General features: G+C 40.2%; 1 protein-coding gene across 18 annotated transcripts in view; it reads right to left on the minus strand.

Annotated features, from left to right (window-relative positions):
• GPATCH2L (G-patch domain containing 2 like) overlaps window positions 1-16,855 on the minus strand; it is a 64,534-nt gene extending 47,679 nt beyond the window's left edge. For 16 of the 18 annotated variants that reach the window (XR_014261032.1, XR_014261033.1, XR_014261034.1 and 13 more), the window contains exons 1-3: window positions 16,730-16,855; window positions 13,890-14,561; window positions 1,538-1,602 (exon numbers count right to left, since the gene is read on the minus strand). Coding sequence is in view for 13 of the 18 variants with exons in the window: in XM_082451738.1 (XP_082307864.1) it covers window positions 1,538-1,602; window positions 13,890-14,551 (727 nt within the window). In the remaining 5 variants the exon portion in view is untranslated. Of the gene's footprint in view, window positions 1-1,537; window positions 1,603-13,889; window positions 14,562-15,911; window positions 16,174-16,729 lie in introns of all 18 variants that reach the window. The other 2 variants (XM_082451734.1, XM_082451735.1) reach the window with 2 other exon arrangements.
• Window positions 16,856-17,710: the final 855 nt, after the last annotated feature.

Below are 17,710 nucleotides of genomic sequence, written 5' to 3' on the forward strand. Positions count from 1 at the left end.
CCCAATCTCTTTCACCTCCCTCCCTCCATACTTCTGCTGTTGCCTCCTACTGGCCAAACCCAACAAGAAACTGAGAGCAAAACTCACAGATGTAGTCCACAAATATGCCCCAGAGGAGCAAAATGAGAACTGTCTTGGAGGATGACCAGCCATTCAAGGAAAGGTGAAGATGAGATTTCAGGCAGAGAGACCAACATAAACAAAGACATAGAATCAGGAAGTAACACAGCTTTGTGCTGAGAACTCTAAGTATCTAAATATCACCAAAATGTGTGAAGTTGAGGCAGAGACAAAGAGGAAAGCTGGGGCTATAAAACATTCTACAACCTTCCATAATATACCAAGGATTCCTTATCAGTGGAAGGCTTTCCAAAGGCCCACAACTTAATTGGTTGTAATAGGTCCACACTTTCTTACCCCTCTGTATACACATCATAACCTTTAAGAGATGCATTAGGATACTGTAGTAAAAGCAAAGAAAAAGTAATTCTGAAAGTATGCTCCAGTTCATTCATGGAAAGACAACCAGACTTTCCTGGTATGAGATAAGAGAATCAAGACCCTAGCTAGAGCTCACCGGGGAGTATATACACACAGCTTCTAATGACACCTAGCTCCCTCAAAATCAGAAAGGAACAGAAATGTACTCACAACAGCCTCCATTATAGTAGGAAGCTCACGAACTCCATCTATGCCCACAACTCTGAGGCATGGGTGAGACACCTCCCCCACGGTCTCTCTCCAAAACTAGGACTTGGAACCTAAGTCTCACTGTCCCAGGATCCCTTCAGTTACTAAGGAGCCTATCTGGATCAACCTAGACATGTAGCCGTGTCTCTGTCCTTCAATCACTTAACCCTTGGAGAAAAATCACTGGATTTCAGAAGATCTACAAACCCCTTATTTAGATTAAGAAAACTACAGTCCAAAGGAGCTATAAGAAATTCTTATCAGTACACACTTACTGTGTCACTAAGCAAGTGTACAGGACAGGATCAAATTACTGTTTAAATAGTAAAAATAAAAAACTGATAATTAACATACACCAGCCTTATTCACAGTGCTCTCTACTAAACTTCAGAAAGAATTTCTATAATATATTCACCTAGAACACTATGGCCACTTATAAATAAGGTTAAAAAAAATAAATCCTCCATATGTGAAAATAAGAATGTCTTAACATCCATTAATACAGAAGGTTATTTTTTGGTTTTAATAAAAAGCAACTTCTCAAAGTTCCATCTTTGACACTATAACCCCCCTGGATGAATGATTCTCAAAGTCTGAACTACCTGCACAAAAATCACCACAGGTGCTTGCGGAAAATGCAGATTCCAGGGGCCAACTCTAGACCAATTTGATTTCCAGGAGCTCAGGAACTTGCAGTTTTAACAGTTCCCCCACGTGGCTTTTATGCCCTGAAGTTTGAAAACCACTTTCATAGACAACCATCATATTCTCTGTGAGGCACTCCTAGAACCACTAGAATCTTCCCAGAAACACTGAACCAGTGTCCCAAAGCTGGAATCAAGATTACCTTGCCGTCCTTCATCGTTGGTAAAGAGCCCTGTGTCACTGCTGCTACACACACTGCTGGTTTCACTGAAAAAAGAGTAAAACACAAGAGAATGCATCAGCTCCAGTCAAAAACAAAGCACTGTCCATTCGTCTTCTGGTTTTCAAATCGAAAGATTCCAAGTTTCCCTAATTTCACTCTAGCTCATTAGCCAATCAGAAATGTAAATTTCATAGTTAAGTCACAGGGGTAAGTTTACTTTCCCCAAAAACGAAAGAAATGTAAGAAGAGGAGAACTGTAAAACTTTTACTTACATTTTAAAGTACTTTTAAAAGATCTTGAGTCACTTTATTAGTTTAGCATTAGAAAGTTATTTATTAAGGCTCACAGAAGTAATCTCAACCTGCTTTGGTATATCAAACAACACAAATTTACCAACCAATTTTATTTTTAAATATTGTCTACTATCGGTTTCAAATGAAGCCACGCAACTTTAAGACATCCAGCATGTTTCAAGTTTTCCCATTTATAAAGCAGCAAACAAAAATCCATGAACAGAAAAAAAAAAGAAAATCAGTATGACAAAAGCTGTATTTTCTAAAATTAATGTCTCTCTTCATAGCAAGTGGATACAGCAAAATTCATTTTCAAAAAAGGAGATTAAAAATAAAAATATAAAAACAAACTCCATTTGAAGTCATTGAAATAAAACTTTTAGGGACTTCCCTGGTGGTCCAGTAGTTAAGACTCTGGCTCCCAATGCAGGGGGCCCGGGTTCGATCCCTGGTCAGGGAACTAGATCCCACATGCCGCAACTAAAGATCGCGCACTCGGCAACAAAGATCCCACGTGCCACAACTAAGACGCAGCACAGCCAAATAAATAAATAAATATTTTTAAAAAATTGTAGAGTAAACCATCATATACCCCCCACGTAAATTCCGCAATTAGCATAGTGCTCTATTTCCTTTATCACACGTCTCTCCATCTATCCATCAACCCATCTTGTTTATATGCATGGAAAAAAATAAACGGAAATAAAACTTTTGCCCCATAGAATTCTGTCCAAGTCAGCTTCATTTTGAGCTACTTCCAACAATTGATTCTGCCTCTTCTGATGCTGCATTTCTCCCACCTAATCATCAAATTTGATTTATCTGGTTCAAGAAAAATTTCTCTATTCTTCACAATTGTAGCAATTTCCTTGATTGGGATGTTTCCTTCTAAGCTAGTCAATTTTGTTCACGTGCTCTAGAAGACGGAAGAAGCATTCTCACCATGCTGCATAAAGAATAGTCTTGGCAAAATCCCAGTCTACATTTCTGGATCAAATATCTGAAAATATTTTGTATTTTGCAACATTTCCAAATATCTTGCCAATACTAAATCCTAAAAATGCTGGTTAAATTAAGTAGCAATGTTTCCTCACTTAAGCTTGTCTCTGGGTAACAGATCCAAGAAATTTGTTTCAGCAAGAGCCAATAAAACATACCTGATTTCTTTAAAGGTTCTTTCATTTTATTTTCCTCTATACTTATAAGTGGGAACATTCTCAGATGTCATTATAAGAAATGTCTCACAAAACTATACCGCTGGATTCTGATGGATTTAGAGTCTTCAAAGAGCTCTGCAGTTAAATCCGGAAGACATCCTCACTGGGTACTGTATTCTTCCTACTTCTGAGTCCAAGGAACTGTGCCTGCTGAACTTTATGGTGTTGTTTTTATGTTTTTAGCAAATTCCTAAGAATATTAGTGGTCTAACTCTAACTCCACTGAGTCTTAATACACATTCTCTTATATCAATTTCTCTCATCTTGCCTCGAAGGTAAAGCATATTTTATATTTTTTAGTTCCTCTTGATATTAAGGAGGGCTTAAAAAGCACATCAGGCCATAAGACAGACATTCTACTCCACCACTGTGTTACATGCTTTCTTGGTTAGCATATCAGTAACTGAGATGTAGGGGTCAGCAAACAGCCAGCCGCCTGTCAACCATTTTTATACAGTCTGTGAGCTAAGAATAGCTTTTATAGTTTTAAATCACGAGGGGGGGTGGGGGGTGATCAAAAGAAGAATACTTTGTGACATATGGACATGACACGAAATTCAAATTTCAGTGACCATAAATAAAGATTTACTGGAATACAGCCAGGCTTATTCATTGACCTATCGATTCTGGCTTCTTTCACACTACAACTGCAGAGCTGAGGAGTTGCAACAGAGAACGAATCACCCACAAAGCCCCAAAATATTTACTATCTGGCTTTTTACAGAGGAAATTTGCTGATCTCTGCTCTAAGTGTATTACAAGGTCTACTCTGCAATGTCTATTGAATATTTATTTGAATATTTCCTCTATTTGAATATTTCCAAGTAAGAAATTAAAACCATTGTTTTATTACGAAGTCTATGAATTCTTCTCCTCATTCATTTCCAGCCACCTGTAACCACTACAAGATACAGTGCTTCTCTGATCCTTTTTTGCATGGATTCCATTCTCTCCTCATATTCTAAATAAAGGGGGTAAGCGCAAAGAAATCTGCTGGATCAAGAAAGGTGTTGGTAACCTAAAACCTTCCTGTCCCTGTACATTTTCTATTTCTGTCAACAGTATTTAAAGAGACTCACTGTTCTTTAAAGAGACTGGACTAAACTTGTAAGTTTTCTATAAACAGTTAATTAGAGTAATGGCAATGATGTCACAGAAATATCACCAGGATTTTAAGACTGTGTTCAAGGCAGATACATATTTTCTTCACTGAGAAAATAATTTATGCCTTAAAGAACACTTATTACATAAAAGTATCATCATTCCATCAATATCTGGAAATGAGTATTTCATCTGATAACATCTTATTCCCTCAGAAGAACTTGCATTGTGGAAATCTAATTTTATGTAAGAAACTGTTAGCATAATTTTCTAAGGAAGAAAATGGGAACTTCATGGCATATTTGCACATAAACACCATGATACAGCATGCAAAAATGTAGTGCTAGCTATGAAGTAGAAGTAAATATTTCCCCTTACAATTTACAGGCCAAAGCTATCCAGCCCTGTGGCTTTCATTCACTTCTGACTCAGAGATTATGATTTTTTAAAAAAAAATTAGATTCATAGGATTTTAATAGTGATTTAGTCAACTATAAAATGTTAATATAGCTAATTAAACATAATGTTTAATATTCTGTTAAAAATAAGCTCCTATCTTTCAATAAAAACAATTTTCTTTTAGTACCCTTGTAAGATCACAAGGTCAAAAAGTTAAAAGATGTCAGGCTACTACACATTTTTCCTATTCCAAAACCTTCAAATTTGTTTATAACTTTTTTGCTATGAGCAGTTTTATTAGGCCAGGAAAAAAGCTCTGTTCCTCATTTTTATAAGGAAAAAGAAATGTGATCCTATCCTTAGTGTCCATTCCACTATGGTCCTCTGAAACTTAGTCAGGAAGACGGAAACTCAGCCTTTATTAATCTTCAGAAAAAGTAACAAGACAAAGCCCACAAAGATAGTAGGTAATGAAATCCTGTCTTTTCCTAAAACGACAGCAACTCCTAGAGACATCAATGCCTCCTGTCTTTGCCTTGGGAGCTGTTCTATACTCCCTGTTCTCACATGATTCTAATCTATAAATAGTTTGCATATAAAAGTCTTCATAGAATATTTCTAAAATATTTTTGAGTAGCAATGTATTAACCCTACAAATAATTTATATGTCATTCAAAAATACTCAATTCTTAATTGGGGCAATAAAAATCTCTAACAGGAAAAGGAGGAGGAAGGATTTCCCCCACTATTTCCCCTATATTTTCACTCATTCACTTAGTAAGCATTTATTAAGTTTATACCAGACCCTGCTATAACCAGCACTAAAACTAACAAAGAAGCATGTCAACCACAATTTAAATGCATGCATTTTATAAAAAACTTAGACTATGGGAGAAGAGTGTGAAAACATAGAAAGAATGCTTTCCAATGAAGAAAATTCTCCAAATAAGGGGTGGGGCAAGCCTAGAATTTAACCTTATAATACTGAGAAAGTCACCCCATTTTAGAAGCCAGAAAACGTCTCAAAAATATTCATATGTGAGTAAAAATAGTAATAATACATCGCACTTCTCTATAATGGTTTTCACTAAAAAAATGTTTCCACAATTCAGAAGCATAGCCACCATTTAAAATAAGACAAACAAAATTAAAGCCTAGATTTTGGACTACCAATTAATTGTATTATCTAATTATTATAATATTGTTAGAAGCAACTGAACCACATCCAACTGAAATAACGTAAATGTAAAGAAAGTCAACCTAACCAGCAGTTCCAGCAGCTCTCCTCTCCCAACATTTTGTTACTATGAAGACTTTCAAGCACACAAAAAAGTTGAAAGTTACCACTCACACTCCATCACCTAGATACTACAATTAACATTTTGTTTTTTTCTTGTTTTGTTACACATGCATCCATCTAACCTCACCTGAGCATCTTTGTAATTCAGGGCACTCTGGGTAGACCAGATGACTGGGTATCGCATTCATTTTCAGAGAGGTAGATTATCTTAGGAATCAAGCCTAATAAAACATAATTGATACCTCTTGTCCATTTAAATAATTAATTCCAGGGCAAAGAGTTAGCTAAACATTGTAAACTTTGATATAAATTTTTAAATGTTTTCGTCTGAACTGCTCTTCTTTACAAGTTCTGAAAACGAATTGCCTGCCCTTTTCAGAGCAATTAAAGGGTACTGTTTTCAAATTAGCAAAAACTCTCCATTTTTAAATCACAGTATTTTTATTCTATAGAAGAGATCAATGTTTTGGTCTTACTGAGTTCTCTAATTTGAAACTCATGCTTGTTGGTAAAAGCAGAGTCAATGAGGTAAAAACCCAATCTCAGTACCAGAAACATCTAGAGCAGTGGTTCTCAACTGGAGGCAATTTTGTCCCCCTTCTCCTACCTTCCTGCCCCACCCCAGCCCTCGGGGTCATTTGGCAATATCTGGAAAAATTTTTGTTTGTCAGGACTTGGAGAGGGGAAGAGGAAACTGGTATTCTATTGGCATCTTGCGAGTCGAGGACAGGGTTGCTGCTAAACATCCTACAATGCGCAGAATAGCCCTCACAACAGAGAATTATCTGGCCCAAAAGGTGAGACCCCTCATCTAGAGTGATGAACAAAGTGGAGGGATGAAGGGGGTGGGACATCATGGTTAAGGGAAACCACTTCAGAGGAGGAGAGGAGCCTGTGTGCTTCTGCTGGATAGGGCCAGCCTTCAAGAGCTCATCAGCTAAAAATGCATCCTATGTGCTGAACATCAAGAAAACGAATTACAAACTCACTTCAGAAAGAAGCTCTCTCCCTTAATGCCATATCTTAAATTTAAAAAATAAACATTCATCTTCAGTATACTTACTTAAAATACAACAAAATACATTCTCAGGGATCTATACCTTGCTTGCCTTTATAGTTCCTGAATGCCCTTCCTTTGAAATCACAGTAAAAACATTCTCTCAGTATGTTCTGAGGAAATAATTAGTTTGAGAATACTATTCCTGAATTTAGCTTCACACTAAGTTAGGAAAAATTTTCAGAAGACCAGTGGCCACCTGTGGTAACCAGACTCCCAGATGACTCCCAGTGATGCCAGCCTCCTGGTATTTCACACCCTGGTTGGGCTGTGTAACCAGTAGCACAGGCAGATGTAACTAACAGTATGTCACTTCTGAGACTAGGTTATAAAAGACTAGGGTTCTATCTTGGGTACTTGAGTGAGGGCTGGCTCTCTCCCTCTCTCTCTCAGACAATTTGCTCTAGGGGAAGCTAACTACCATATCTTAAGAATGCTAACAGCCCTGTAGAGGGGCCCACGTGGAAAGGAACTGAGACTCTCTCGAGCCTGCAGCCAATAAGAAAATGAGATCTGCCAACAGCCCTGTGAGTGAGCTTGGAAGTGGACTCCTCAGCCCCACCCAAGCCTTGAGACAACTGCAGCCCCGACCAACAGTTTGATTGCAAAAGTATGAGAGACTCTGAACCAGAATCACATAGATAAACCGTTCCCAGATTCCTGATTTCAGACTGTAAGGCTATAAATGTTTTATAAAGCTACTAAGTTTTAGGGCAACTTTTTCTGCAGCAACAGATAATATAGCATCTTTATGAATTCTTTTTTGAAAATAATTCCCTCCTTTCTAGCCCTAACGAGAAGTTTCTAACTTCTATAAGTTAAATCTCTGAATTCCCACAGCTGAGAGGGGGAAAACACAGCTTGTCCTCTGACCCGAGAGCTTGCTAATTCCTTCATATTCCTAACCACAGAAGACTGTAAACTTAGAACTGAATCAAAGTAGTTTATACTTGTCACAATTACAGTAAGGAGGTACAGAATTAGTTTATCATCTATATTCAAAAGTTGGTACCAATAACTTTACCACCTGGGTTTCTCACCCCTTTAAGATTATTAAATAAGAGGTGTCTTTTACATCTAATTTTAAAAGAAACAAGCAGGATAGAGTTAATGTCTTACTTCATCATGCTAAAAACTAAGGGGTTTTCATTTTAATTTTTTTATTAAATAATAATACACTTAACAAAAATTTTTAATTGTCCTAGTATTTACAAAAAATGGAAAGGTCACTCCTAGACCTATCACCCAAAACATTTCCACTCAATTCTTTTTCCTTCTTTTTTCTGGATTGAGGTGCTACACTTGTAACTATATGTAATCAGATTTCTGATTCTGAAAGTAAACAGGACTGAGGGACAGGTTTTTCAGAGAAATATCTCACACCAACCGCAAAATTACTCTCATAGTAAGTTATGAGAATGTATAACGAAGGAGTTTGTTTTTCAGTTTCATTCAGATGGCACCGCAAAAGAAGGCAGCAACCTCTCTAGTTTCACAGGTTCATTAGCGTGGCCACTGCAATCAGGTATACTTTGCAGAGATAATGATTTTTGTCAGGACTCTGCTACTGAGCCGTGGGCTGTGCCTTACAGAAGTCCACCCATCCTTTTAAGACTTACCTTTTCTTAGAACTAACAGTTTCACCCTCAGTTAGATGAAATATCTTTTCAGAGTAAATTTTTAAAGAGCATATATTTTGAGACTTGAATATCTGAAAATGTCTTTCTAGTGACTTTCCATATGAAATCTATCTTAGCTATATATAAAATTCACGGTGGGAAGGTGGGAGACTTTGGCCCTCAAAATTCTACAGGCAAGTCGATAGCCCCTCACATTTAGTACCGTAGGGATCAACGTCAACCTTATTTTCATCCCTTTAAAGATTTTTCTTTATAACTGCTCCCCTCCCACCACCAATGCAGAATGCAAAAATATTGCCAGGATATGTCTAGGTAGAGGTCTCTTTTCATTAGTTTTCCCTTTTAATCTGTAGGCTTAATTTTTTCAACACAGGAACATGTTTTCCCCTCAGTTATATTTTTAAAATCACTCTTCTATCCCTATGCTTTGGTTTCTTCCTTGGGAGTATTTACGTACTTGCAGACTGGGCCTCTATCCCTGTCCTCCAGATCTATCACCTTCTCTCTCATTTTTATCTCCTCTCTGTGCATTTTGGGAGGGCTTCAAAAGTTTTCCACATCATCAACTCAATTTTCTGCAGAAAGAACTGCCCTTCATTTTAACATTACAATTACATTTCAAATTTCCCTACACTTTTTCCTCCCATACTACTGGGCTTTCAAATAGCTATCTTTCTGTCCTTATGACTTACTGCTCCTGTTTCAAAGTGATTATATCTCCTTGCATCCTAATGAAGATTTTCTAAAATGTTCTTCTGGTTTCCACTGGCAGTCATTTTCAAAGATGTGTTCCTCCACTGAACATTCAGGATGATGTTCCCTTTCCCTTATTCTGCATAACTTGTCCAAAAGCCTCTTGTTGAGAACCGGTTTACCTAGAATTTGGTATTTGCCAACAGAAAGGGTATGTAAATTACCCCTGGTTCCATCCTCTACTTCTTGGATACAGGTAACATGCTCTTGTCACATCTACAACTGGCCAAGAGGATGTGCAGAGGCCCTAGCCTAATCCCCAGTGTCACTGGTAGGCTTTTATCTCATGTAGCTATGTGGGACTGAGACAGGATCTTCTTCTGACCCTCACTGCCTGATTCTGGGCCCATTCCAGGAGTCTACAATAAATGAAGGTATATAAAACACTCCAGTTTCCAGAATGCACTACTACTAAGAGTGTTTTTTCCTTCTCTGTCCATGCCAACAGTAAACTACTCTTGGAGACTGTATTTCCCAGAACTCAATATGCTATGACTGCCTCCTATCCCTCAGAACAAATACACACACAGATAACACTACGATTCCCTATCCAAGTATATTCTGGGAGTTACAGCCTCCAAAGAGAAACTGAAAGATACTGATTGCAAGTAAAGGGTGGAACAACACTCTGGCTCAAACTGTAGCCGCCCAACTTTCTGACTGAACCGGACCCTGCCTTTCTGAACCAAGGGCAGACTATAGAGAAAGAATGCAGGGCCTCACTACCGACCTTCAGGGCAGGTTCAGCACTGCTATGGGCTTCCGACTGCACTCTCCAGCGCAGTTCTATCAGCCTTGGAGTTTGAGAAAATCTTGGCAGTAAGCCAGCAGTAAGTCCTGATCTCTGGTGATGTGAGTTTGCAATGTTTTATGTCTTCATAAATATTTTAGGGGCAGTTGAGGCTGCTTATCAGACGCTTTTTAAAATATGAAATTACAATGATGGGAAGGAGGTTGTGACTGAAAAGAATTACAGAATCTCAGTGTTGCAAGGGACCTGAGAGGTCATTCAGTTCAACCTCTCCAACTCTACAACAACTCAGTAAGTGGTCACCAAGCCCAGGCTTGAATCCCTCCAGTGACGTAGAACTCATCACCTGGTAAAACAACTCACTTCATTTTTACAGAGTCCTAATTTTCAGAATGTTGTATTTTATACTGAGGCAACACTTCACACTCTGTACTTTCTACCTATGAGTCCTAGTTCCTTCCTCTGGAGTCACAGAGTAATCCTAACATTTCTTTCAAGAGACAGATCTTCAAATACAATAGTATCAAATCTATCTCTCAAGTTGTTTTTTTTCAGTTGTTCCTAAGGATATAGTAGCAGAGCTTTGAATAAATCTATAGAAGCACTCTATGCTAGCAACTCAATACTCTCAAATGCAACGGTACAATCTTCAACAATGGTAAATATCCTCTTGGTCAGCATCCCTATTTACAGAATAGAAAACAGAACATCCTCAACCTACCACACAGAGTCTTTTCCACAGCTCCAGTAACCCCTGATTAATGACCTCCACTTGCAAAGGAGGCTACTTACCTTAACCATGAAATAATGAATGCTATTGATCCAACAAGCTACTGCTATAAAGTGTTATTGATCACCCAATCTTTGGTTAAAATGGTCCTCATTTAGCAATTTTACTGTCGCAAACACCTGGAGCAAAGCACCCTCATAATTAAAGAGTTTGGGGGAGTTAAAGTGAGAGGTGATGGACAGAGATCTCAGCTTTCTACCATTTATTCTTGCTTCTGAGCTATTGTTTGTGTCAGAAAGGATATTGATTTTCTATAAAAATAAGAAAACAAGAGGCACCAAGGGGCGCAGAAGGTCAGCTTGGGCTAGAGAAGGAGGGGGAAGGTTTAGTACTCTATCTCTGTCACTTGGCTTCCAACAGAAGGGAATATTTTCTTTCCTGTGAGATCGGCTTCTAATACATCACCTTAGGAAGGCTCCTAACTGTAACTTCAGGCCATCACCAAACCAATTCACTTATGAAAGAAAAGAAGCTAAATTATATTCAAGGGGAACAAATGAATGATGTATTAGTGAAGAATAAAGCAAAATTAAGCTATAACTCACCTAATTAATAGCTGCTATATAGACAATTTGAATAAAGATCAGTAGAAAGTAATCCTTTAAAAGAGTTGATCCATTTTAGAATGGAACACACATGCAAAGAAAAATATTAAAATAATAACTGAGCTTTTTGAAGGCTTTAAAAAACTATTACATCATAACCACTTTCAGTTCCTCAGAACGTCTGAGGGATTGATTGGTATAGAATGGAAGGAAGAACAGAAACACAAAAGCAAAAAGAATTATCAGTTAAGCTTAAAATTACTCTATGTTTAGTTAGCAGAATAAATTTAAGGAAAGTAGAAATAAAGCTCTCTGAGATACAGATTTTCAAACCTAAAACACCTAACATATGCTTTTTAAAAGAACTCTATCTATTGACTGGGCTAAAGTAAAGCTTAATGATCAACTTCATCTTAATAATTTCACAAGTTGGATCATATACTCTGACAACCCTCAATACCTCTGATATAAAGTTCTACACTTTGATCTGTATGCAAACAAACTGGCACATCCAAGCAGATTTTTGAAAGAGTAAATTGCTGCCTACCTCAATTTATCCAAGCTCTAGATGTATATTATCACAACCTGACTATAATGTGCAACAGATGTATCTGGGGTAAGAAGGACCTAGAAAGACTGAAGTGCCTCACTGCAAGGTTACAGGCTCTGCATTTGGAACCACACTTGGGCTGTAATCTTAGAGAAGACAGAGTTAACAGTCGCTCACACACACAACTAAGTCATAGTTTAGCAAGAAATTCTGGGGAAGAAATACATACATCCAAAAATATCATCCCAAAACATTCTTAACAGTACGATGATTACTATTCAGTATGTAAGCTTGACATTGAAACAAACTTGAACACCTCAATTGAGGGTTTCAACACTGTGAAGGATACAAGTTAACTGGGCATTTCTTGTTTGATTAAAAATAGCATGATAAGGAAAAAAGCTTTATAATCCAAAATTATAAATATAAATTGGGTAAATAGGCCTCAGAATATACATTAGAGGAAAATCAGGAAAGCCAAATTATAAGCCTACCTAGTTGCACAGCCTGACAAATATAAAGTTAGTTAAGAAAAATTTTTAAAACTGGATTAAAACCACCCATGAAAGGTACAGGCATACAGACCTGAACAGCTTTTCCTGTTACTGACAAAACCTCACCTCCAAGTTCCTAAGATTTATGCCTTTGTTTTTCACACAAACGTCAGAAGAAGCCAAGTCCTAAGAAAGGTCATCTGTTCTACGGTTGTAAAAGTTCAGATGAGACAGAAAACGTGCCATGGCAAAGGCAAGCTCAAAGCACAGCAAAACATGGTGGTTAACTATGAGCTTTGGAATCAGGTTTGATTCCCAGTTTTGCTACTAGGTGACCCTGGGCAAATTATCTCCACACTCATAACCTCTATTTCCTCGTCTATAAAATACAAATAGTGGTACCTACCAGACAGGGGAGTTATGAACATTAAAGAAGAATATATGTTCTGCACAACAGTACAGTGCCTGGCACACAGTTAGCGCTTAATAAATGCTAACTAATATTAACAATAATAGAATACACTGGTCCTCGATTGGGACTACTCAACCCACTTCGGGAGCACCGCTGGAGGCATCTGCTTTGATACTGTGAAGGGTGATGGGAACAACGTAGGGGTGGCAACTACCCTACAAGGCATGGGACATCCCTCACCACAACGAACTGCCCCATCCAAAACACCAACAGCATCCACACTGAGAAACAGGTATCACACATTAATATTACTAATAATATTAAAGTATCAAGCTGGGGAGTATCAGTGTCCCTAGGACTATCTATTTGAGATGTAAAAAATTAAAAGTCACCAAAAACTATACTGACGTTTTAAACATGCACCCATTAGAGACAGATTTTTCTGGCTCGATGACATTTGGTGTAAGACTGATGGGATTTAGCCCCGTTATTTTCAAAGCCTACCATGTGTTCAGACAACTTGAATGTTAAACTCAATACAGTCAAACTGTAAGTAGCAGAGAAGAGAATTATAGTCCAGAAATATCTAAAGCCATGACTCTTAATGGGTAAAGGCAGCTTACCAAGAACATTTACAAACTCCATATGCCTGGCACCCGTGTTTTCTCCCTCTCACACATACATATACACACCAGCCTCTACTGAGGCCCTGGTTCTAAAGAACAGTATCTGTGTATGAACTACGTGGCACAAAGAGCAGCAAAATGTTTTTTAAAATAAGAGGTACACGTTTTAAATGATTTTTAGAAACAAATGTGTTTCTATAAAATATAGCCTTCTTGATGTAGGGAAACAGGATCATGAGGGTACTTTAAGAAGCTAAACACAACCTGACTGGTTAAAGCAGAGCTACAAAGTCAGTATTACAGAGGCTGGTTTGAAAGAAAGTTGAACTCATCAAGACTGTGGATTTGTGCTTTAGGTAAAGTTAACCAGGAAAATCTATGACTTAGTAAGGGAGATCTCACCATTCTGACATATTCTCATCAGAGCCCTGTTTTTGTTCATCTGCTTCACACTCCATCCTTTCTTTCCTTCCCGTTTTGCTTAGGAAAGTCCTATTTTCTGCTGCTTCACACAACGCGTGACCTGATGAGGTCCAGGGAGTATTCTCCTTCCAGCGGGACAGACGCTGCTTCTTCGCAGACTTGAACCTGCAGCCTCTCTCATAGCTCCAATCTGACACCTTGAGCTTCTGCTGAAGGCTGGCAGCCACCTCTGATGTTACGCGCTTCACCTTCCGCCGGCGCCTGAGCGGTCGACAAGGCGCATTTTCAGTAAAGGAGTCAGATTCATGCCAAGAATGTTGCTTACTCTTAACAATGGCGTTAAGAGCTGGGTGCCGTTTGGCTACCATAGTGTCATCAGAGTCACTAAAATTGGTGACTGGGGCCATTTCTCGACAGTCCTTGATGGCCTCATCCAGACTTGACTCAGAGGCCTCACTGTAGCAGCAGGTATGCTCTGCCAGGTGAGTGAAGTCTGAACGGCGCTTCCGGCCTCTCCGTTTGCGAAGCTGCCGCCTCTGCTGCCGAGGGCTCAGCGCCATCTCCTCCCACAGCTCACCAAGCTTATTCTGCTCAGATGTCTGCTCCAAGGCTGAGGCTAAGTCATGTACCAGCTCATCCATGAGGCCACATCTGCCAAAAGGAGGTTCAAAAAAAAGAAAAAGGAAGAAGAAAGACTGAATAGGATCTGTTCTTTTCGAATAATTTTTAAAACAGATCATGGCACTGCAGAGTCCACCCTATCTACAGAAAATAAAGTCACCTTTCACCTGGCTACCCTTAGACTCTACTCCTACCATCCATACTCCCTTAAGCCATTAAAAATAGGTATCTGGCCCTTGTTAAATGCCTGAAGTCAGCATGTTCTTAAAGCACAAAAACTCAAAATACTCACCAGATGACAACTGGGTTATTAGTAAAATCAAGCAAACTCAGGGGAATAAATCAGTCATTCCCCTTTTCCCCCAATTAAACTTGCTAAACTAAATTACCTGATGATCAGATCTAAAAAGATTAGAGAATGTCTCATCTGTCCAAACAGGAGGAGAAAAACACTCAACTTCAAAACCATGGATGAAAAGACCGTTCTATGGTCTGGGGTCACTAATAAGAATGTTTGTGGCTGGAAGAGAAAGACAACTTAGTGACACACTTTAAGGAAGGCTGCTTGCAGTTTTAGTGTTCCAAGAATCTGTAGTGACCCAGGTTTGTACTCTGCATGGAAAAAAAGGACCAAGTCTGCACCCATTCTGGTCCCAACTACCACCCAGAAGCTACCAGGAAAAGAGCCTTAAAGAGTATGTCATATATTTGTGAATAATTAGCAACATTTAAGTCTTCTTGCCATCCTTCAGAAAATAAATTAAGTGATTATCCAAGTTTTGTGCTTTAGTGCCAGACAGTCACACGAAAACACGTTATAACTGAGGTTGAAATGACAAGGAAAGAGGGGTCTCTAAGATTTCTAGCTAACAGCTTCCCAAAGTTTCCTGTTTTTCAACTCATTCTTGTCAAACCATCATACATCACTTCATAGGCAAAACTTCCAGAGGCTGAGAGCAGGAGGAGCGATTTTCAAAATGCCTTTTTAAAGGGAAACATTTAATATACTTCGTACAACATCTAATTAAATACATTTTAAATTAGCACCTTTTCCCTAGCCCTTGTTAAGTCCAACGTATTTCAAGACCATAATTGGAGCTTAAAACTCTGTGGCGCCACTCTCAGACCATAGTTCCATTCATACAGTTTACATTTTGCAAAGGACTTTCTAAAATCTATTTTCATGCTATCCTTATGCCAACCAATTTAAAGGCAGGAGGAGCAACGGGGACACCTAGTCCCAAACTACCAACCAAACAAAACTTCTCAAAGTGTCAAAAGCCACACTCATTTAAGCAATAAGTAATTTAAAACACCATGGCTGGGGTTTGGGAGACAACTGTCTCTAAAACCAAAATACGTAAGTGGGGACGCACTTACCTATTTCCCTAATAAAGAACTACTGCTTTAAAAACTCAAGCAGAACTGTACAAACTTTAACGTGAAACGAAGTTACCAAACAACTTGCAGTTGACTGTGCAGTCGAATGCCAGGCTCAAAGGCTGCAGTTCGAACAGGAGGTGACAGGAGAACCCTGGAACTCCCACCCTCCCTGGATGCACAGTCCGAGAGGGTCCCGGGGCCAGGCAAGCACTCGGGGAGACAAAGGCTGTCCGAGTCACGCAACGGAAGGATCGAGAAACTAGCAGAAGTAAAAAGAGAAGCGGGCAGGCGCACGGTCAGGCGGGGAGGGGGGGCGACCGGGTTGGGGGAGGGGGCTGGGGGAGGCACGAGGCAACCTCTCAATTTGGGTGACCAGGGGCAGGGGGTCAGCCCTTCCAGGGAAGAAACTGCCAAAATGCAAGTCCTGGCGACTAAACTCCCTCCGTGCTCAAGGGTCGCAACATGGCCACATCCGTGAGAAAAAGCGTGTTTCGAAGGACTCCCCCACACCCGGGCCCGCCCCCGAGGACTAGGGCGACCACGGCTCGGGACACCAAGCCCTCACGCTGTCGCCAGCTCAAAAGAGCCAAACAGTAGAGAAGAGAGAAGGTGACTGTCGCCCGGGAGATGGCCCGACCCTCATCCCCCGGATCGGGGAGATGGGCCCTGAAAAACAAGGCCCCGCCACCCTCTCCCCTCCCACCAGCCTCTGGGGCCCCATGGCGCCCCTGGCCGCTCTGCCGCGGCCCGGAACGCTGATCCCCGCTGGCGCGGGCCCCCTGGGCCCCGACCCCCTCACTCCCGGTCCCCCTCACCCGCTGCCGCAGCCACCTCCGACGGCCGCGGCTTTTGCGGCCGAGTCTCCCCACCGGGGCTTCCCTCTCTGACCTCATTTCCGGTCTGAGCCGGTGCGGTGGGGCGGTGGTGGAATGGGAGGGACAGGCTGCGCGAGAGGGCCCGCCCCGGCCCAGCGCTTCCTGCCGCGGCCCCGCCCACTTCCGCCCCTGGGGGCGGGGCCGAGAGAACCCGGAAGAAAAGCAACGGGGCAAGGAGGGGCGGCATTTAGAGGCTGACTGGACCGGGGGTGCCTATGGGGCTGAGGTGTCCATCTTGGTGAAGGGCCTACCCATGCAGGCCTCGTCTGCCTCGGAGGCGTCAGGAAATTGGGCGCTAGGGAGGGGCGTCGGCCTTGCCCTTGATCGCTGACCTACTTTATACAGGGTGTGTGAAGTTAGGGAAATGGATCCTCATTCTTAACCATGCGAATTGTACAGCCTTTGCGGGGGTAGCACGAATGAGTTGCTCAGACTATTAAAGATACACATGCTTGAGTAACAAAACAAAGTAGTATTGGATTATAACTTGAAGTGTAAAAGTAATATCCATAGTCAAACTGGTATAAATCAATTACTGATACAAATAAATTTATAAATGGGAAAGAAGAGCTAAGTCTCTGGTGCAGAATTCCAAACAATTTTTATAGATACTCCACCCTGAGGCATAACTCCTGATTCTAAATGTGGACTGTGCAGTGACTTCCTTCCAAAGAGTACAATATGGAAAGTGGGGGGAAGTGAGTAACTTTTACAGTGGAGAAACAACTACAGTGGAGTAACTTTCCAGTGGAGAAACTAGCACTACCTCAGCCGGGTGATTAAGGTTAACATCAACAGTGATAAATCATGTTGATAGTATGCGGACTAGATATGATATGATGAGAATGGCATTTTATCTCTATGGTACTTTCCTTCTAAAACTCATAACCCCAGTCTAATCAAAAGGAAAAAAGTGGACAA

This window comes from Balaenoptera physalus, assembly GCF_965194825.1.
Source record: "Balaenoptera physalus genome assembly, chromosome: 2".
NCBI lineage: Eukaryota > Metazoa > Chordata > Mammalia > Artiodactyla > Balaenopteridae > Balaenoptera > Balaenoptera physalus.